At 50.3% G+C, this 22,259-nt stretch overlaps 2 protein-coding genes across 2 annotated transcripts; one reads left to right on the top strand and one right to left on the bottom strand.

Moving 5' to 3' along the window:
* Window positions 1–214: 214 nt before the first annotated feature.
* Actn3 (actinin alpha 3) lies at window positions 215–16,319 on the top strand. The gene is made up of 21 exons (XM_051193599.1): window positions 215–402; window positions 6,044–6,158; window positions 6,408–6,527; window positions 6,865–6,951; window positions 7,033–7,120; window positions 7,573–7,651; window positions 7,729–7,810; window positions 9,527–9,612; window positions 9,922–10,014; window positions 10,584–10,814; window positions 10,932–11,079; window positions 12,139–12,289; window positions 12,818–12,926; window positions 13,014–13,154; window positions 13,431–13,613; window positions 14,009–14,143; window positions 14,228–14,407; window positions 15,110–15,256; window positions 15,351–15,416; window positions 15,837–15,995; window positions 16,080–16,319. Exons 1-21 carry the CDS (start codon window positions 259–261, stop codon window positions 16,236–16,238), a joined length of 2,703 nt encoding a protein of 900 aa, XP_051049556.1. The 5' UTR covers window positions 215–258; the 3' UTR covers window positions 16,239–16,319.
* A 177-nt stretch (window positions 16,320–16,496) lies between these two features.
* Window positions 16,497–21,557, bottom strand: Ctsf (cathepsin F). The gene is made up of 14 exons (XM_051193600.1): window positions 21,228–21,557; window positions 20,925–21,023; window positions 20,555–20,639; window positions 20,401–20,462; window positions 20,204–20,279; window positions 19,279–19,392; window positions 19,011–19,156; window positions 18,826–18,922; window positions 18,666–18,746; window positions 17,903–18,022; window positions 17,755–17,819; window positions 17,570–17,660; window positions 17,123–17,181; window positions 16,497–17,020 (listed from the first exon to the last, which is right to left on the bottom strand). Exons 1-14 carry the CDS (start codon window positions 21,444–21,446, stop codon window positions 16,946–16,948), a joined length of 1,389 nt encoding a protein of 462 aa, XP_051049557.1. The 5' UTR covers window positions 21,447–21,557; the 3' UTR covers window positions 16,497–16,945.
* Window positions 21,558–22,259: the final 702 nt, after the last annotated feature.

Here is a 22,259-nt window from a genome sequence, read left to right as displayed (position 1 = left end):
GCAGGCTAACCACAGAGCTGAAATGCAAACTCGCTATCTAGGCCAGTAGTCATCCAGCATCCCCGCGATTCCGCAATCTTTGACTCCAGCACAACCTCTTCTCTGGTCCAGACCCAAGCTCCCTTGCCCCCTATCTGGCCCCACCCACCTCCCCCATATTTAGTACGAATCTGATCTGGGGCTGGGCCCTACTTAAGCAGGCCTGAGCGTTCAAGAGCTTGCCCAGCGGAGCAGAGCAGAGCCAAGAGCCTGAGCAAGATGATGATGGTTATGCGGCCCGAGGGTCTGGGGGCCGGGGAGGGGCCCTTCTTGGGCGGCGGGGGCGGCGAGTACATGGAACAGGAGGAGGACTGGGACCGTGACTTACTGTTGGACCCGGCCTGGGAGAAACAGCAGCGGAAAGTGAGTGCTCACCCATTTCCCAAAGGCAAAACTGAGGCTGAGAGGCCAGGCAATTCTTCCTGGACAGCTGGACAGTTCAAGGGCAGAGCCTTCCTGTAATCTAGACTGCCATTCCCCAACCCAGGCTCTGCCGACAGCCATCTGCTGTTCCGAGGGCTAGAAGAAAGGCTGGGAGTCCTTGTGAGGCAAGGAGTTCCTGGAGTCACTAACGACCCCTCCCCCAACTCCCTTGAGCCCACTGCCCCACTTCAAGTAGATTTTTGGACAAGGTCCAAAAGATCCAACTTACTGGGTGGGATGTGAAGGGTTCTCAAGAAGTTGTGTCCCTCTATACACCCACCCCACTCTCCAGTTAAGTATCCCCAGACCCCATCCTGAAAACATGCCAAGCACGCAACCAGTGGGTGGTATAGGGGGAGAGAACCATCTCGTATTCTTTCCCATCCTCTACTATGCATTTTGCTCAGGTTGGTGTCCACAGTGTCTTTATTGGCTTGACAATTGAAGAAACTGAGGCCCAGAAAACAGCAGAGATAGGCAGCCTATTATACACTATGAGAAAAAAGAATCCCTCCATCTGAGCGTCTTTGTCCCTTGCCCCAACCCTCTCTTTCCCAAGATACTCCTCCCGGCATTAGAAACCCTGAGTCTGCTGAAAGACCAGAAGAAGGTCGGGAGGAGGGGAGTCCTGGGTCCCCTTACCAGTAACTTAACCCAGGGGCCCAGATAGACACTTGTGCTGAGGCAGCGCCTTTGGGGGAGCTCAAGAGGGCCATGTGGGCAGCTGTTGCCCAGGCGCAGCCTTGTAGGGAACTGCCCCCCTCCCTGAACTATTTTCACTCCTAGTGGAGGGAGGAGGACACCTGGGTTCCCTAAGAGAGAAAAGTATTCCAGCTGGACTGAGAAAATTTTGAGGAGCGGCAGGCCAGGCACAAGGAAGGCACCATGAGGTCATTGGACGTGCTTTGCCAGCTTATGCCTGATTCCAGGAAAGGGCCAGACGATGGTGCACCCAGTGAAATTTGTAGGACCTGAGAACCCCAGAATTTAGAACCAGGGCATTTCCACTGGGTTAGATGTCAGAAGTTGACTGCAGTGATAGGGTGATTGAGCTGACTGAACTGAGTGAGGTGCCTGGGCTGATCCACCCTCCACCCTACTCCCCCTCACACCCACTGCACCTGTCTCCAAGCATGGCTGTGGTCCCTGAGTTCGGCAATCCCCAGATGATGTAATCCCTGTCCCTGGCTCCATTTGCTCAACAACTCTTGTCCCTACCCCAGCCATCCAGCCCTCTCCCAGATCCAAATCTATGTCTCTACCATGACATCTGTCAGTCTCTTTCTTGCCTTTATCATTTAAAATATCAGAACCATGCTTTCAATCCAATTACCAGCCACCCATGCCCATCAACAACCCAAGTCCACCATTAATTCATCAGAACAGGTAGATGCTCTGAAAACAAGTCAGCGTCTCGTGCAGATGGACATGTGGGTTATTTTTTCCTTTATTCCACATTCCACATTGCTTATCACAGGGCTATAACATCCTTGTGGGTAGATACAGCTCTGTGCCATCCATCTCTGCTCCTGCATGCTTCCTGGTGACTGCTTCCTTGCTTGCCTGAGACTCCAGCATCCAGGGTCTCTAGTTTGGAGCTCTCATGTTCTCCCCTGATACCTGACTCTTCTTCATACATATTTTTGGGCATTTTAAAAGGTCTTGTGTAGCCCAAACTGGTCTTGAATTTGCCTTGTAACCAAGGATGACCTTGAACTTCTGAACCTCTGCTTCCTCTTTCTTTTTAAACTTTTTATGAGATGTATTCACTTTATTTTATGTGTGTTTTGCCTGTGTGTATGTATGTGCACCACATCCATGCTTGGTGTTTCAGGAGGTCAGAACAGGGCATCAAATTCCCTGGACCTGGAGTTATGGGTGGTAATGACCCACCAAGTAGGTGCTAGGAATTAAACCCTGGTCTTCTGCAAAAATAACAAAGCAGCAACTGCTCTTAACCGCTCAGTGATCAGCGATCTCTCTCCAGCACTTCCTCCACTTTTTTATTTATTTATTTATTTATTTGAGACAGAATTTCTCTGTGTAGCCCTGGCTGTCCTGGAACTCACTCTGTAGGCCAGGTTCTCCTCAAACTCGAACTCATAGAGATCTGCCTACCTCTGAGTGCTGGGATTAAAGACATGTGCCACCACTGCTGGGCTCCTTCCTCTGATTTCTAAATTGGGGGTTGCAGGTATGCACCAGGCTTTAAGTGCTGCTAGGAATCAAACCCAGGCATCTTGTGTGCAAGGCAAGCAATCAATTATTTTACCAACTGAGCTACATCCCAGATGTTCCATAAATATATCTTTAAAAAAACAAGACAAAAAAAAAAAAAACACCTTTTTCTTTAATTAATTTTTTTTATTTATATGTATCTACATGGGTTCCATGGAGACCAGAGAGGGTGTCAGATCCCTGGAGTTGGAATTACAGGCAGTTTTAAGCCTTCTACATGGGTGCTGGGAATCCGATCTGGGTCCTTTGGAAGAAAAAACAACTAGTGTTCTTAATCATTGGGCCATGATTCCAAACCCAAAAACAGGTCATAAGAAGGTCTGAAATCGGAATGAAACAAAGTATATTCCCACATCTCTGTACCCACTCCCATCACTTTCTATCCCCTGTATTCATTCTCATTTCATTTCCCCCTTCTGTTCTGGCAACCATCGTTCCTGCTCTACAATCAGAATTAACCTTTAAACTTAAGTGCTGGGCTACTCCACATAATGAGAGTCAGGATAGCCAGGGCTGCATAGAGAGGCTTATCTCAAACATAATTAATAAGTTCTGATGCCTCCCTCTTGCCTGGAGCTTTGCCAACTCTCTGTGGTTCTCAGGAGCAAGTCCAAACTCCCTGGATTAGCACCTAGGATCATGCATGACCTGGCCCCTGCCATCCCTCCGGTCAGTCTGTCACCACCTACACCCCAACACCTCCAGCTTCATTCCAGCAGTGCCCGCAATGCTACAGTCCCACAAACAGAGCAGCTGTTTCTGACTACACATTTTCCCTTGTGTCTGCCCCTGCCTGACACGCCCTTGTCTGACCTTCCTGGGCCTGTGCTAGCTCCTGCTCTTCCATGTGAGCCTGCACCTAATTTGGACAGTCCTTCTCCACTCCAGATTCCTCTGCATGTCTCTGCTGGTACACCTCAGAGACCAACATGACTCTGATTGGCTATGATCTCCTTCAGGGCAGAGCTACTCATATTTGGGACGGGGGATGTAGCTCAGTTGCTTAATTTCTGACTTAGCTTAGCATGAGTCAATCCCCTGCTTGGATCCCCATTATCAAATAAATAGGGTATGGTAGTGCACACCTGTAAGTCCAGGACTCAGGAGATGGAGGCAGAAGAATCAAAAGTCCATTGTCACCACTGGCTACACAGTAAGTTCAAAAATACACAAAACCCTGGAATATATATGACTTAGTTTGCTCTCCCACCTCCTAACCTCCCCCACCTGCCAGCTCCCCCACCTCCCGCCAGCCAAGCCTCCTGCCATTTGTAGACCCAGGGCATCCAGACTACAGTGGTAGAAGCAGCTGTAGAAAATATGGATGCAATCTCTTGTTCTTGGGTCCCTATTGACTAAGGACCTACTTATACACCCCCTGTAATAGAAGTTCCCCATGTTCCCTCAGCAATGACAGTTGTCCTGTATTCATAGGATCATCTTCTGCTCCAGCTCCCAGCACACCTGGAAATCTGGCTGAAGAGAGAATTCCAAATGGCCTCCAGGGCCACCTTTCAGGAGCACTTGTTTTATGGTGGGAGTAATGATGTTTTTCTATCAGTTAGCTGCTGCACATTAATCTATTGACATTTTAATTATCATCTTTGGCCCTGCAGCTCCATGGTCCCACAGTCAGCATCCTGCTGGCCACTCAGGCCACAGTCTGGCAGGGCTTCCAGTCTGTTGGCCCAGGCTCTGCTGCAGCCACGATATGTAGTTTTAAATTAAGTCTCTATCATTCTATTTATCAATAAGACTCAAGAGCCAAAGGCTGTGGCAGAAACCTGCTAGCTCAGAGAGGTTGAGTAGCAACTAGCAGACCTTGCTTTTTAGCTGGGACACTGCAAAAGACATGTCACTTCACTTCCCTCATCCCAGAACAAAAAAGAAGTGCTACACAAGTCCCTGTCCTCCTTTCTGTGTATCTTATCTATCCAAATTTGGCTTCTTTGTGGCCAAATCTGGTCATCTAGTCACTGACTCTGCCTCCTGATTCAAAGTTTAACCTTATTGGCAAGCTTTGGGCATGTCAGATGCAATCAAAATATTCCACAACAGAGGCATGTTCTGAATTCCAGGATCCTGCCAGGTCAAAGGCAAAATAACTAGATACATAATAGAGTCTGACCACCCCTACTTGGACACATACAGAAACCAAACCACAGAGAGGTCAAGGGCTAGCTCCAGATCACAAAGAGAAATTGGAGCTGGGGTTGGAGCCCAGCTGCACTCCATCAAGGATCCAGAGGCAGTGGTAGCACTCAAGGTCTGAAGGCCTGGTTGGTTGGCAAGTATATGGATACACGTAGAACAACCCCATTCCCAACAGACGCAGCCATATCCCAATCTTCTCATCTCAGGTGAAAGCTGAGGCTGGTTGTAGGGGAGAGGATCACTGGTACTGGGAAAGAGGTCATGTGGATTGCAGTACCCGATCAACCCTTTATTTCTATGAGACCCAGCGGGGAAAACAAGGTGTTTAGTCAATCATTCTGAAATACAATAGACTGTTAGTCACCTGTGCAATGTTTTTATGTCAAGAGTCTCCCTGGCAGCTGATTACCATCTCTCATCTAGATGTGATTTCCTTCAGGAGCTCTCAGTTTGGAGACCATATCTCTGGGCTAGCTGGACCCCCATGGAACTCCACACTTGAAGTGTGTTAATGTTTTCTAATCCCATCTCCAGTGATTAAGATTAGACAAGGCTGTGGAGCAGGCTTTTTCTTTGTGGGCCATCAGCTCACAAAAAAAAAAAAAAAGAGGAGACTTATTATTATTAATTATGAAATCCCCGCCTTGGCTTAGGCTTGTTCCTAACTAGTTCTTATAACTTAACTCATATTTTTCAATCTACGTTATTTTATGTGGCTTAGTTACCTTTACCGGTACATCCTATTTTCTCCATATCTGACTGGCAACTCTGCCTTTCTTCTTCCCTGAGACCTCTCTGTCTCAGAAGTCCTGCCTAACCTCTTCCTGCCTAGCTATTGACCACTCAGTTCTTTATTAAATCAGTCACAGTGACACATCTTCACAGAGTGTAAAGGACCATTCTATAACAAAGCTAGAGTGCTGACCATAGAGAGGACCCAATTCCAAACTGATACCTACAAAGACCCCAGCAACATTTCTCTTCTCTCAGTAGAACTAAGACTCCAAGAGGAAAAGAAGTTGGAGGACACAAAGCAAGCCAGTGGTAGAACCAGGATTTACATCCAAGACCTTGAGCTCTAGAACCTATCTTAATGGAGGAGCTATGTCTGTGTGTATCAGACTCAGTCCCAGGCATTCCCCATCCCTACATCTATTTCTACTGTCCAATCACTGTCTTCTGCCCCTAGACCTTCACTGCTTGGTGCAACTCACACCTGCGCAAGGCAGGCACTCAAATTGAGAACATTGAAGAGGACTTCCGCAATGGCCTGAAGCTCATGCTGCTCCTGGAGGTTATTTCAGGTGAGGACACACATTTGTGGTCAGGGAAAAATGGAGAGTTGTGGGAATGGTGGCAGCAGACTTCTGAAAGGGAGTTGTCTTGGGGAGGGGAGAGCTTGGGAACAGCATTTTAAAATTAAAACTATTTTTTTTCAGTGCTGAGAATCAAATCCAGGGCTTCAGTCAGGTTAGACAAACACTCTACTATTGAGGTAAATTCCAAGCCCCCTCCAATAATCTTTGACCCTTCTCCTCTCCTCTTATACTCAGGAGAGAGGCTGCCCAGGCCAGACAAAGGCAAGATGCGCTTCCACAAAATCGCCAATGTCAATAAGGCCCTAGACTTCATTGCCAGCAAAGGAGTTAAGCTTGTGTCCATTGGTGCTGAAGGTAAGAAGGGAGCAGGAGGAGCCTGAGCAAGGACTCTGGGTAAATAAATAGGTTTCTTCTGCAAGACTCAGTGGAGATAATTATTCCTGTCTATCAGAAGTAACTGTACCCAAAATGCCAGCCCAGCACCTGATACATAGCAGGTGTTCAACAAGTCATATTAAAAAACAAACAAACAAACAAAACAAAACAAAACAAAACCCCTACATGATTATTGAGTGCTTGTTAGGTGTTTACTGGGTACCAGGTCTTGGGTGGGACACAAAGGCCAGGAGGCTGAGCTGGAGGACTGTGTGCTGAGGCCTGGAATCCAACCCTGACCCCCTGTCCCTGGCAGAAATTGTTGATGGGAATCTGAAGATGACTCTGGGCATGATCTGGACCATCATCCTCCGCTTTGCCATCCAGGACATCTCTGTAGAGGGTGAGCAGATGAAGAGGCAGTGGAGAGAGCCAGCTCAGACTCTTCCCTAGCTAACATGCTAACTGTCCCTTTGTCCCCCAGAGACCTCAGCCAAAGAAGGCTTGCTGCTCTGGTGTCAGCGGAAAACAGCACCATACCGCAACGTCAACGTACAGAACTTCCACACCAGGTCTGTTAGATTGCATTGCGGGTACGGTGAGCAGCTCTGGTCTGTGAAGGTGTAAACTGGCCCCATCCCAAACCTCTGCGACTGGGGCAGCTTCCGTTTAGTTATTGGAACAGCCTCTGAAACAAGGATTCCAGATACAGGGCAGTGAATGGGACAGAACGAGGAGGGTCGCAGTACACCCCTGGGGCAAGGAGCAGTTGTGACATCCATGGAAACATATTTCAGCCAGAGAAGACTTGGATACCCCGCACCTAGAAACTGGTCTGCTCTGACCCTAAGAGTGGGAAGGGATTGTCAGGAACTGTGAGGAGATTGTCTGCCTATCAGGGTCCAAGAAATTGTACTTGACTCCATTTCACAGTAAAGGCGGTTCTGCTGGGGTTCTTCTAGGCTGAGGGTGGGACATGGCCTCACCCTGAACCCAAGCCTGACAACACTTTCTGTCTGTTCAGCTGGAAGGATGGCCTGGCTCTCTGTGCTCTCATTCACCGCCACCGGCCAGACCTCATTGACTATGCCAAGCTGCGCAAGGTGAGGCCTCTCTAAGTCACAGATCCAATTCTGCAGTCTCTGCCTTCAGCTGACCTTTCACCTTTATGCCTCTCTAGGATGACCCAATTGGAAACCTGAACACTGCCTTTGAGGTGGCAGAGAAATACCTGGACATCCCTAAGATGCTGGATGCAGAAGGTGAGATCATGGATGAGAAGAGTATTAAGTATACACTTGACACAGTCCAACCTCCACATAGTGCCCTGCTCTCCCCTCCTCCAGTGATAATCTACTCCTGCACCTACTCTATCCCTATCCTTCTCCTTTCTCTTTCTCTCTCTCTTTTGTCTTTCGAGACACGGTTTCCCTGTGTAGTTTTGGAGCCTGTCCTGAAACTGCTCTGTAGACCAGGCTGGCTTCAAACTCACAGAGATTCACCGGCCTCTGCTGGGATTAAAGGCGTGCACCACTGCCCAGCCTTCTTCCTTTTCAGAATCTTATGGTTTTTGAGACAGAGCCTTGTGTAGCCCAGGCTGGCTTCAAACTTAGTATATATCGGAGGCTACCCCTGAACTCCTGATTTCCCTGCCTCAGCCACTCAAGTGCTAGAATTATAGGCATGTGCTATCACTCCTAGCTCTCTTCCCAATGTTTCACACCATCATTCCTCTTCTCCAGGAGCTTTCCATTACATACCCCTGCTCTGCATCTCCCAGGTTTCCTCTGTGGAACGGCTTTGCTCTTTGTCTCATATCTAGCTTCCTGGTTATCCAGGATAATATTGTTTCCCAAGACTGGAAGCTTCTCTGCCTGTGGTCCCTGAGCCCAAGCAATGTTTAGTTAGTGAAGCAGCAAATATTTTCTGCACAGCTGCTGCATGGTACCCTGGATGTCGGTGTACCAAGCAGAACTGCTTCTGGCCCCCAAGGAAATCATAAGACTTAGAGAAAAGTCAAAAACTGAGTTACAGACTGGCTGGGGGCACCAGGCAGAATTCAGAGGTCCCTCATGAGAGTCTCAGTATCTACACAGCCATGCATGGTCTAATACCAGGCCCTGGGTTGATCATAGAGGGTCTCCTGAAAGAGGAAAGCACTGGGCTTGGGGGAGCAGACAGCCAGTGACTAGAAGTCTCCACTTTCGTCATCCTGGGGGTATTCTCTACATGTGGGGGAGAGTTTTGAGTTCATTTTCCACCATGGCTTTGGTCAACATTCACTGTATAAGACAAGAATTGAGGACGTTGCTAAGTGGTATCATGAGAAAAGCCCTGGATTCGATTCCCATTCCTCAAAATAAATAAATAAATAAATAAATAAATAAATAAATAAAGCAACACCAGGAATACATCCTGGTTCCACTGTCCGAGGTCCCTTTGACCTCTCAGTCCTTCTAGCTGAGACCCATGTTCAGGGGGTCTGAGTCAGTCCCGTGCTGGAATCCCAGCTATCAATCTGGGGGCCCATTAGCTCCTCCTTGTTCAGGTCAGCTGTCTCTATGTGTTTCTGCAACCTGGTCTTGTCCTCTCTCTGCATCTGGATTCTAGTTCAACTCAGTGTTTAGTTGTAGGTGTTTGCTTCTGTTTCCAACAGGTACTAGATGAGGGCTCCGTGATGGTGGATAAGTTAGTTGTTGATCTCATTATCAGGGAAGGGAAAAGGACCTTGTGGACACATCCCCCATGGAGGGACACTCCCTTAACTTAGAGACAGGAGAGAAGTGCTAGTCCCTACTTCAAATGACTTGACAGATTTACATGACCCCTCCTGGATGGCATCGCCCTACATGTGGGGGAGTAGGGGAGGGTGGTCGGGGTGCATGAGAGGAGGGAGGGAGGGAAGGAGAGGGAACTGGGATCGATATGTAAAATAAAAACAAAAAACCATACACACACACTTTGCTGTCCTCCCCCAGACATTGTGAACACCCCAAAACCAGACGAGAAAGCCATCATGACCTATGTCTCCTGCTTCTACCATGCATTTGCTGGGGCCGAGCAGGTAAAGGAGGACCTCACTGCTGCCCCACTAAGGGCATTGCTACCTAGGTGGGATCCAAGGGCCCACCCTTGGTGTTAGCCCAACATTAGTGGAAGGCGCCAAGTGGGAGGAGGTGCTGCTGTCTGTTGTTCACAGTGGTCGTCAGGGACAGAGGCCTCTGTCCTGAAAGCATCCCTCCCACCTTAGAGACGTGATCGGCCCCTTTCTCACCTTTACACAGGCCAAGTTCTTGAGGGCTTCACACAGGGAGGGTAGGTTGGGGGGTCTGGGGTAGCTTGTCCTAAGCCCTCTTGCTGCCCTCATTTATAGGCAGAGACCGCTGCCAACAGGATCTGCAAGGTGTTAGCTGTGAACCAGGAAAACGAGAAGCTGATGGAGGAGTATGAGAAATTAGCCAGTGAGGTGAGGCGAGGGCCAGAGAGCCCCTTCCCACTGTACTCCTTACCCTGTCCCCACTGATCATCCCAACTTCTCTAGCCTTAACCTCTGGCACAAGTCTGCAGAGCACCCTTCCAGGTTGTTTCTGTTTCTGCCTCCTCACCATCTCCTGACCTTCTGTCAACCAAAACTCCTGGTCATTCCTGATTCAATTATTGCTCAGACACTCACTCACTGATCCCATCCTTCCCTTATATTTAGGCAGCTATATGGTCTTTTATACTAACCTATTTTGGCCCCTGGACTCAGAGATTAACTGTCCTGAAACTGGGATGTAGCTCAGTGGTAGAGTGCTTGATTAGACTCAGGGAAACCCTAGATTCAACGCCCCCACCCCATCACCACACACATTTAAGCATCCTAGTCCTCTGACCAGTGAAGACAGGCTACCCTATTCTGTTCTCCATAGTTTTGAAAGTCCCCTCCACATATTTGAGACCTGGCCCTCTGGCCACAGACTATGTGTGGAGTGGAGATGGGTGGGTGAGGTGTGAAGGTCAGCTCAGAACTCTGCTTTGCTCTGGTCCTGGCAGTTGCTGGAGTGGATCCGCCGCACTGTCCCATGGCTGGAGAACCGAGTAGGTGAACCCAGTATGAGTGCAATGCAGCGTAAGCTGGAGGACTTCCGGGACTATAGACGCCTGCACAAGCCTCCCCGTGTGCAGGAGAAGTGCCAGCTGGAGATCAATTTCAACACGCTGCAGACCAAGCTGCGCCTGAGCCATAGACCTGCTTTCATGCCCTCTGAGGGCAAACTGGTTTCGGTAAGACAGGCTTGGGCATGAGGGGGCCCACCTGCCCTGCGTAACCTTGTGTTCTTGATCCCCATCTGCATAATGGGTGAACTGTAATGGAGGCTGCCGCCTTTGTTTTCCACACAGGACATTGCTAATGCATGGCGGGGCCTGGAGCAAGTGGAGAAAGGCTATGAGGACTGGCTGCTTTCAGAGATCAGGCGTCTGCAGAGACTTCAGCACCTGGCTGAGAAGTTCCAACAGAAGGCTTCCCTGCATGAAGCTTGGACCCGGGGTAGATATGTCTCACAGGGCGGGACTGTTTCCTGGGACAAAATACACAGGACAGGGGCAGATGCTCTGCAGGGTGCCAGACACCAAATTCACTTGCCCTCGAAACTGTCTTAGTATATAGTGCTAACTAGCCTGAAACTCACTATGTAGACCAGGCAGAGATCTACCTGCCTCTGCCTCCTGAGTGCTGGGGGTGCTAGAATTAAAGGCATGAACTGCCAAACCTGACTGGAGACCAGATTTCTGGATCCCATCTTGACTTGCTGCAGTGAAATCAGGGCTCCTCTCGGAGCTAGTTTTGTTATCTATAATCTCCCTCCTTTCAGGCTCTGGCCCTTTGTACTCTTTGAATAATTTGTCACTTAGCTTTTGTATATGGAATAGATGTCCAAAGATAATCTCAGCATCACTGTTATATTCAAAGTCTATTGATGTAGAATACTGCCTTAAGTCAAATATATCTATCATTTTCTGTAAATAATGTCATCCATTCAGGATTCTATCAGAGAATAAGTTCTCTGAGTTCTTGGGGTTAGAGAGATGGCTCAGTGGTTAAGAGTATTGCAGAGGACCTGGGTCAATTTCCAATACCCACATGATGGCTCACACCATCTGTGTCTCCAGTTCTAGGGCATCCAACACACACTTCTGGCCTCCGTGTGCACCAAACATGTATGTGTTGTGTAGACAAAACAGTCATGCGCATAAAAATAAATAATTAAAAAGAATGACTCCTTAAAAATGAATCTGTTAAACAAGGCATGGTAGCACACACCTTTAATCCCAGCACTAGGGAGGCAGAGGCAGGCAGATCCCTGTGAGTTTGAGACAAGTCTGGTAAACATAGTGAGTTCCAGTACAGCTATTACTATGTAGAGAGACCCTGTCAGAAAAACAGAGTGGGGTGGTGTCGATTATCAAGTAATTCCAAAATTGTAGCAAAGGTCATCCTGGACGTTGATGGCAAGCAATGCCAAAGATCCAGCTGGCATCTCAGGGTAGGCTGGGAAACGTCACACTACGGCCTCTGAGTGACAGGACCCATTCTCCTCCTGAGTAGGCAAAGAGGAGATGCTGAACCAGCATGACTATGAGTCAGCTTCGCTGCAGGAGGTGCGTGCTTTGTTGCGACGCCATGAGGCCTTTGAGAGCGACCTGGCTGCACACCAAGACCGGGTGGAGCACATCGCAGCACTGGCCCAGGAACTCAAGTAGGCATGACCCATCCCCTTCCCACTGAGCTGCGCCCTACTCCTCTGTCAGACCCTTGTAACCAAGCGGTGGCAACCTGTTTCCTCTCGCACCTTTACTTGCTTATGCCCTTCCTGAAACACCATTCCCAACCCCTACATTTATCCATTGGCACTTTCCAGTCCCACTGCTTGGGGAAACCTGTCCCCCACGACCTGGAGACCCCTTCCACCTCAGGATATTAGCCCACCACCGCAGTCAGCCTTGGCCTCACCAACCACCTCCTCCAGTTCCCCTTCTCCCACAATCCTGCTTCTGAAGCCCCAGACTCCACATCTAGACACCTCCAAGGCCTGGAACTGAGAATCCTGGGTGCCAGTCTTCCTGCAAGAACGTACTGAGACCCTGAAAGAAAAAGCTCCTCTCTGCCCCACACCTACTCTGGCTGCCTAACAGTCACTCCTGCACCCTCGCCCTGCTTTGAGTTTCACCAGCGTTCAGTTAGGCCAGGGTCTGCCTCTATATGCATCCCCTTTTTGCCTCATCAGTGAACTGGACTACCATGAGGCAGCCTCGGTGAATAGCCGCTGCCAAGCCATCTGTGACCAGTGGGATAACTTGGGTACACTGACCCAGAAGAGGAGAGATGCACTAGAGGTGGGCAGGTGGACCAGGGAACTGAGGACAAGGTAAGGAGTCCAGCAAGCAACAAAGGGTCTGATCCATGGTCTTCCTGGACTCCAGAGGATGGAGAAGCTCCTGGAAACCATTGACCAGCTGCAACTGGAGTTTGCTCGACGGGCAGCACCCTTCAATAACTGGCTGGATGGGGCTATTGAGGACTTGCAGGACGTGTGGCTAGTGCACTCTGTGGAAGAGACTCAGGTGAATGCAGGCATTCTGGGAGAAGTTTGGGAGGCACTGGACATAATGAGAGGTAAACTGGTCTCACATCCCATCAGCCATACCTCTGTGTTCCTGGGTAATAGGAATAGGAAGCAGGAGAAATCCCCAGTTATGGAGTGCTGGGTTGGCAGGCAAGAGGCCAAGATTCTTAAATCAGTCCTGCACCAACTACTAGGTGGCCTAGTTCTCTGTTCTGCCTCCTCTGTGGCTTGTGATAAGCGGGTATTCTGGCTGATCCTTCCTGTTCTTCCCCAGAGCCTGCTAACAGCACATGAACAGTTCAAGGCAACATTGCCTGAGGCTGATCGAGAGCGAGGTGCCATCCTGGGCATCCAAGGAGAGATCCAGAAGATCTGTCAAACATATGGGCTGCAGCCAAAGTCCACCAACCCCTACATCACCCTCAGCTCACAGGACATCAACAATAAGTGGGACACGGTCAGTGTCACTAGCAACCCTTCATGGTCCCCACTTGCACATATGAATCAATGGAGCCTCTGGTGTCCCAAGGCATGGGGAATAAAGCCCACCTCTATCCAGATCTGGGGTCTGCCACAGATTCCTCATGGCACTGGATAAGCTCGAACACCATTTCTCTATCAGGACTGACAGACACATAATTTATTGTGTGCATATCATCCACAAGCCCACCTATACTAGTTATGTCACTGAGCTCCATTTTACAGATGAGGAACCTGGAGCCTATAAATATGAAGACCTTTGCCTGAGTTTATCTCAATTTGTCTCATGAGAACAACAACTGAGGCCATCTTGCCTCAGAACCATCTCCTGGTCCTCAGACCTGGCCACAGTCCAATCACTCTCCTTCCCAGGTCCGAAAGCTGGTACCCAGCCGTGACCAAACACTACAGGAGGAACTGGCACGGCAGCAGGTGAACGAGAGGCTCCGGCGACAGTTTGCAGCCCAGGCCAATGCCATAGGACCCTGGATCCAGGGAAAGGTGGAGGTAAGGGCTTGGAGAGCTGGGCCAGCTCAGGAAATGGGGTTGAGGGGAATTCAGAGTTCTTATCTTGCCTGGGTACCCCTGCAGGAGGTAGGGCGACTGGCAGCTGGGTTGGCCGGCTCTCTGGAGGAGCAGATGGCAGGTCTACGGCAGCAGGAACAGAACATCATCAATTACAAGAGCAACATTGACCGGCTGGAGGGCGACCACCAGCTGTTGCAGGAGAGCCTGGTCTTTGACAACAAGCACACGGTCTACAGCATGGAGGTGGGGGTCTCACCCTTGGGAGAAAGGGAAGGGAAGCCTGTTGTGATCATAGCTGAATAGAGCCTAGCAAACTTTTCCAATGCCCCATAGCAATATGGCTACCCAGCAATTGGAAATTACTTGTCCAGGCTAGGTGTGATGCACACCTATAATGCTACCATTTGAGAGGTAGAAACACAAAGATCAGGAGTTCAAAGTCATTCTCAGCTACATAGCAAGTTCAAGGTCAGCCTGGAGTTCATGAGGTAAGAAAGGGGGGGCAGGGAAGAAAAGGAAAATGATAAGTGACAAGTTCAGAGTCACAAAGCATCCTAAAGCCCACCCCAGGACTGGCATGGCTGGTTGAGCAATACTTAATATATAATAAGCCATTATAAGATAAAAAGTGACGCTTAGAGTCACTTAGGGAAACTTCAGGATGGGTACAGAAGCGCAGTAAGGAGGAGGACTTGTTCAATGCCACATAATGGATTAAGAATACAACTAACTAGACAGCCAGGGTGTTGATGTCTGTCTTTAATCCTAGCACTTGAGAGGCAGAAGCAGGAGGAACTCTGTGAGTTTGAGGCCAGCCTGATCTACACAGAGTTCCAGGACAGCCAGGGCTACATAGAGTGACCCAGTCTCCAAACAAACAAACAAAAAACTGGAGTAAGGACAAAGAGTTGGCACCCACTGACTGCCTTGTCTCTTGCTCTCTAGCACATTCGTGTGGGCTGGGAGCAGCTGCTCACCTCTATTGCTCGCACCATCAATGAGGTAGAGAACCAGGTACTGACCCGAGATGCCAAAGGCCTGAGCCAGGAGCAGCTCAACGAGTTCCGGGCATCCTTCAATCACTTTGACCGGGTCAGCAGGGCCCAAGTCCTATGGGCTAAGAGATGGGGGAGGGAGGACTGGTGGAATTTGGAGACCAAGCCTGATACCCATTTGCCCTCCACAGAAGCGAAATGGGATGATGGAGCCTGATGACTTCAGAGCTTGCCTCATCTCCATGGGTTATGACCTGGTGAGTCCCCTAACCACTTCTACAAGTACCATCAGTTCCCCTCCTTCTACTGGCTCCCTCTTCATACAAATCATCTCTGCTCATCGCACCCACACAAAGGCTATCTAAAGCAGAGGTCAATCAACTGGTTGTATGTGACCTCAAGGTCTTAGCTTGGACCTCCCCCGCCTAAGAAAACTGCAAAATCATAAAACATTGGAACTATCAAGCAAATGAGGGGGAGTTGCCATAGGCAAAAGACAGATTTCTGCCTAGCATGAAGGACTCCCTAAAGCCAAGCTGATTAATGTCTTGGGAAGAAGAGGGTACGTTGTCACTGGAGCGATACAAACCAAGTATGGAAAATCCCTGGGAGAGGACACGAGGAGCTTTCTTGGCTTTAGCACGTATGGACTCAGTGCCTGCCCTCTGTCTCTGCAGGGGGAAGTGGAGTTTGCTCGCATCATGACTATGGTGGACCCTAACGCAGCTGGGGTTGTGACTTTCCAAGCCTTCATTGACTTCATGACTCGAGAGACTGCCGAGACAGACACAGCTGAACAAGTTGTAGCCTCCTTCAAAATCCTGGCAGGAGACAAGGTGAACCTCGTGTGGTGGTGGAAGGGCTGGCAGGCCAGGGCATGACCCAAGACCTGTGGGCCCTTACTGTCTCCTCTTTCCTAGAACTATATTATCCCAGAAGAGCTTCGGCGAGAGCTCCCAGCTGAGCAGGCCGAGTACTGCATCCGTCGGATGGCACCCTACAAAGGACCTGGGGCTCCCCCTGGGGCCCTGGACTATGTGGCTTTCTCCAGTGCCCTCTATGGAGAAAGTGACCTCTGACGTTCTTAGCAGAGAAGGAGAAAGGGCACTTCCTATGGTGGATTCCACTGTCTCTCAGAGCAAGGGCCTCAAGATCATCCAAGCACTGTGTTTCCGAATAAAGACCAGGTTGTGGCCTCTCCCATCTCCTCTTGGGTCCTGAAGGGGAAGCTGGGCCTTGGAGCTCCTAGGCAAGATCAGCTACCCACCCTCACCTTGACCCATCTGGGATCCCTAACACCCATCTTTTCCCTCAGAGACTAAGCACTTACACCACACTGGGGAGCAGGGTACCTCTTTATTGCTCTTAGAGAAGGCTGGTTACAAGTTTCCTGAATGTGAAAGGGGACCAGAAATTTACAGCATCAGACAGAGGAAAATCAAGGCAGGAAGTCAGAGCCCACTGAGGACAAAGCAAGGTTTTGATGAGAATATTTTCATCCTGCACCTTACCCGAGTCTGGGGTTCTTGCCCCAATGCTGGCTTCCATGAAAGCCTCCTTAACCTCAGAATCCTCTTAGCTACTACAATTCAACAAAGACACAGCTGAGAAACTTCAGGTGGGCATGAGAGGGAGTGAGGGAGGGAAGAAGGGGCCCAGGGCCTACTGCTCACCCTGAGATACCAAGAGCCTATCCCTCGGCCAGCTGCATCTCCTGAGGAGGGGCCTGGGCATGAGTCAGGCTAAGGAAAGGGCCACTGTGGTCAGCGTCCGGTCAGCAACTCCCTCAGTTCACCACTGCTGAGCTGGCCATGGTATTCACACCACAGGCTCCAGACCCGCGATACAAGTAGTAGTAACCCTGAGGGGCAGTGGTACTGGTTGAGGGTACTTGTTGTGGCTTGGCGGGGGTGCTTGGGTAGAGTAAGTCTGCAGGATCAGGGGCCAACCAGGCAAAACTCACCTCCTCACCCCAGTTACTGCCCCAGCTGTTCTTGATGGCCCAATAAGGAGTATTGGAGCCTGGGTAGCAACATAAAATACAAGGAGTCAGAGGCCCCCAATTTTCTACTCAGAGACATATACATTGCGCCCTTCAAATATCTGAAGTGGGCCTACAGTGTAAAATGAACTAGGAAAACAGCAAAGGGCCAATGAGGCCCACCTACCATCCTCATTGAGACCTCATGCACCCATAAGGCTTGAAGGCAGCACTTGTCCAATTGCCTCTACAATAACCCGTCAACCTCTCACAGCCCCAGCTCTCCTGTCTATAAAAGGCATTTCTCTGAGGGATTCAGGACAAGGCAATACCCCAAGGTTCCCCTGAGAGGGCCTAAGAAGCTGCTATGTAGCCCCTGACCATGGCTTGGGGTGGACGGAAGGATAAGCAGGAGGCCAGGGGACTCACGGTTGCCATAGCCCACCAGCAACACAGCATGGTCGATGAGCCAAGGGCTGCAGAGGGGCCGGAGAGGGTGAGCGATCCCATGACGATAGAACTGAGAAGACGGGGAGTAGAGAGAGGGCCAGCTCGAAGAAGTGAGGGAGGCACAGACAGGAGATGGGGCAGAAGCATAAAGGCCGGGGCCTCACCTGCATGCCAAAGGCGTTGATGGCAACTGAGATCGGTCCTTTCTGGGCCAGCCAGGCTGCCATCTCTGAGAGAGGAAGGCAGTGTCAGTGGTTACCTGGGCCCAGCAGGATCAACCTGAATACCCCCACCCTGCCCCCCCCAACTCACTGTTCTCATTCTTGCTCAGCTCCAATGAATCATTGATGTAGACTTTTGCCCTCTGTGCTGAAAAGCTGCAGGCCTGAACATGGCCCTGGTAGCTGTAGTCGTCCTCTGTCTCCAGCCCTCCTGGGAATGAGTAGACTCCTGGTTATTACTCACTCATGTTCTCCCAGACAGAAGAGTGGCAAGCATCCCACAGACATGAAGACACACTTAGAATGCCCAAGGCCCCAGGCCTCTGAGCAATCTCCTCAGACAAAAGGATGTGGGGGAAGGGAGCTCCATTAAGCAGCATGGACAGGACTCCACTCCCATCTCTGTCTCCTTACTGAGACACTTTTGCTCTTTGCTGCTTGTCCTGCTCTCACAGTCTGCTGCTAATATAGCTCAGACCCTTGTTAGGCTCCTGGACCAGTTTCTTTCTAAGCTACCTCGGTTCCTTAGCTCACCCTCCCTCACTGCTGCAGTCCATGGCTGAATATCCCACCTCTCCTTAGGAGAGAGATGTGCTGCGGTCTAGTTTAGCAGCACACTAAGAACACAGAGTAAGAACACAGACTTCCAGGAAGTGAAAGCATCAAGATTCCCCGGGCCCTTGTCCTGCATCAGAGTCTTACATCTGTTTTCTCAATTGGCCCTAGAGACAATCACCAAAGGTTGAGATAACTGAAGCTCTCACAAAACTGACTTCCTGTACATCTTCAGCCAGAAAGGGTCAACATAAAGAGCGGAACCCATTTCTGCCCCTCCTGACCAAAATAATGCATACCCAAATCCTTTATGGCTGTGTAGGCATTGGAGGGCAATCCACCAAAGCAGGCTTTGTCCATCTTGTCACAATCCAAGAGCTCTAGGAGACAGAAGGCTGGTTCCCAGCGGCCCTCTGGAGAGCTGGCCTGAATATCAAGGGGCTGAAGCAGGACACTCACCCTGCTCTGACAGGGAGAGCAGAGTCCCCCGGTTTAGGAACCACTGGCCCTCCACATTGCCCGTGACAGAGAAAGCCCAGCAGGAACCACACATGCCCTGCAAGACAATGTACATGGTCAAGGCTCGGCCGCTCTTTGGGACCCCATGCAGTTTGCCTTCTCACCCCTACTTCTGGGACTCCAACCTGGTCCTTCACTTCAGTGACAGCCCCTTTCTTCCTCCAGTCCCATTCAGGTGGGGCGAGATCATTTATGGACTTGGCTAGACTCATTTTCCTGCCAGGCTCCTTTTGTAAGACGGGATTCAGGTAGATGGTGTAGAATTCCTCCTCTGTAGGTAGAGGTGGGCAGGACAGAGAAGGGTGAATATTTTACAATAGCCCAAGTGAGGAGCTTCAGGATCGGGGCCCACTCTCTTCCAAAATCTCTTAGGGCTCCAGTCACCATCCCTACCTGTGAGGTCACTGAACTTGGTGATCCCATACTCAGCTGTGCCCTGGTCCAGGGCCTGAATCTTTTGTGCTCGTATCAAGTTTCTGGTAAAGACAGTGAAACGCCACTGGGCTTCTGGGGACCAAAGAGAAGGAGAGAGGCTGAACCTGACCACATCATAAAAGGAGAGGTAAGTGGGCCTAGTTTTCCCCCATTGAGAGGTAGACTCTGGATTGAGCTTGAGACTTTTGAGCATGTGAGTGAGTGTGTGCAGATCAAAGGACAACCTCTGGCATCATTCCTCATTCACTTTTGTTTCACAAACAGTCTCTTCTCTTATAGGCTTAGAACTTAATCAAGTAGGCTTGGCTAGCTGGCCACAAGTCTATTTCTGCTTCCCATTTCACTGCTGTCTAGGCCACCACGTTGGGCTTCTTTGGTTGGATCTGGGGACTGAACTCCTATCTTCACACTTCCAAGGCATGTCACTCTTAGTCCCTGAAGCTGTTTGTATGGACACAGTCCTAGGGCAGGCAGAAGGAGACATGGAGGAAACAGACTTCAAAGTGACAAACTGAGAGGTGTGGTCAACTTTGGGGGCCCAAACTAGAGCAATGATTTCTGACTGTAAAAGCAATAACCAAAATGAGACCTAAGGGTGACAGGTCATGGAACAGGCCATGGAGACCAAGGGAATCCAACAGAGAACATCTTGTCTCCGCCTTACCCCACCCTGCCTGGAGGGATGGACGCCCATGGTTTCTGGCCAGGAAGATAAGATGGAAGGAGATAGTCCACTATTCCTTGACAAGATGGCTGCCTAGAAAGCTGGAAAGAACTTGGGGGTTGGGGGTCCTTGAGAGACACAGACCCTTGTGTCCTTTGCTTCCTCAATATCAGGGTACCAAGTCTGATTGGTACAAGTACAGATAAGGCTGGGCCCTACCTTCCCTTGATTTGTAAGTCCGGTTATAGGTAGTCATGAAGTGCTTGAAGACTGTAGCCATCTCTGCAGAAAAGTCCTGGGAAGGCAGAAGGGTGTTTGTTTACATGGAATTCAGCCGGATCCCAGGACACTAACATGGGGTAAAGGGAAAAGAGAAATAAGGAGGCAGCTGGCTCCCCCAGGACCAGTCTTCTCACCTGGGGCAGAGGGTCCTTGTTCAGCAGGGGAAGGAATGAGCTGAAAGTCTCATTTCCATACTCTGGATAGGGTTGGAACAAAGAAGCAGTCAAGGCTGAATTCTGAGTCAAGTATGGTCTGGGCTATCCCAGTTTCTTTGAGCTATGCCAGCACCTGTAACCTTGGTATTCACTGGGCCACAGTCCCTCCTCAGCAGCATGTGTTTTCCTAGCTCATCCAGGACTTGGAAGCTGCAGAGCTGGAGGGAGAGAAGGAACAGACTGGGGACAGAGTGGAACAAGATCCTGGCAAGAGCAGCTAGAAGCTCCTCAAAGGAGGGCACCAGAGGAAGCAATCACAACTTGGTGGAAGGAGGCCCTGGCCAGCAGCAGACACCCAGCACCCAAATACCCACCCTTTCGGAGCATCTTGATCTCTAACTAGTAGTAACTCAGGATGGTATAACCGCTCCCTCTTCACAGGTCCCATCATTCCAACTGCTTGCCAGCCTAGGGCCAACAATAGCTGAGACCCCATCACTCACCATGGTTTTATTGGACATAGGGAGCGGGCACACCAGTGGATCATTGCAAAGTGGCTCCTCCACTGTGGCTTCCAGGGAGAAGAGAGAGCCTCGACCCACCTGAGGGAGGAGAAGATGAGCTGACACAGCCATCTCCCTTTGTTCCTCTTAGGAGCCTGTAGCCCACCTGTGCTTCCCTACCCAGTCTTAGTCTGCAAAGGTCCCTTCCTCCACCGTTCAGACAAACACCCAACATTTAAGTCAAACTACACCTTGCATCATCCCTGGGCCCAGGCCCCGCGCCTGTTCCCCAGGCATCCTCACCCGGCGGACGCGCCCGCGTATGGCCCCCAGCACGGCCCTCGTCCCTGCAGCCCGGCCGTAATTGTACATGTCCAGCGCGAAGCGGGCGGGCGCTAGCAGCTCCGAGGACGACAGATCCCAGGCCTGCTCGTCATCAGTCCAGGGCTCGGCGGGGACCGGGACCAGGGCCACGGCCCGGAGCAGCGCCAGCAGCCACAGCATCTGCAGCAGCGGCGCCATGACGAGTGCAAAGCTGCTGGCTTGGACTCCGCTATCCACTAACTCGCAGATAACCGACCCAGGGCGGAGCCTGCGGTCAGAGGCCACTGAGTGTGTCCCCACGGCCCTGGACGGTGCCGAGGCGGCCAATAGCCACCAATTCCTGGCGCCTGCGCGCTCGCTTATTTACGCGAGGCACGTGGAGCACGTGGGGATGGTGGTGGTGGTGGTGGTGGTGGAAAAGGACACTAGGCTAAAAAATAAAACTAGAATTCACCACTTATTCCATCGTTATCTTAAGCAATGAAAGCCAGATCCCTTTAATCATAACAGACCTGTGAAGTAGGTGTTGTCTGGTTTCACAAATAAGGAAAGAGAAGTTACAGATGGCTCTGATAAGTGTAGAACTTGCACCCAGGCAATTGGTTCCAAAACCTGGCTTCCTGGCTTGATCTCTTCTTTGAGGCCCCTATTTGTCATTCACGAGATGATCAGTAGTAATACTAGTTCTGGGACCCAAGGATATGACTGAGGTGATAGAGTGCTTGTCTAACATGCATAAAGCCCTGGGCTCCATCCCCAGCACAGAGTAAACTTAGCATGGTGAGGCACATCTGTATTCCCTGCTTTCTGAAGGAAGAGACAAGAAGATCTGAAGTTAAAGGTCATTCTTGGATACATACTGAATTTGAGCCTAGACACATGGGTCTGAGTCCCCACCCTTCTTCACCGGCGCATACGACTGACTGTGCACAGGGTGGGATCCTGCCTTAAGCACTGTATTCCAGGGATGCCCAGGGACACAGCATCACAATTGAAAATAGAAGCACCTGC

Source organism: Phodopus roborovskii, unplaced genomic scaffold, assembly GCF_943737965.1.
Source record: "Phodopus roborovskii unplaced genomic scaffold, PHOROB, whole genome shotgun sequence".
In the NCBI taxonomy this organism is placed as follows: Eukaryota; Metazoa; Chordata; class Mammalia; order Rodentia; family Cricetidae; genus Phodopus; species Phodopus roborovskii.
Note: the sequence above shows the minus strand (reverse complement) of the source record. Positions and strands in the feature narration are given on the sequence as shown.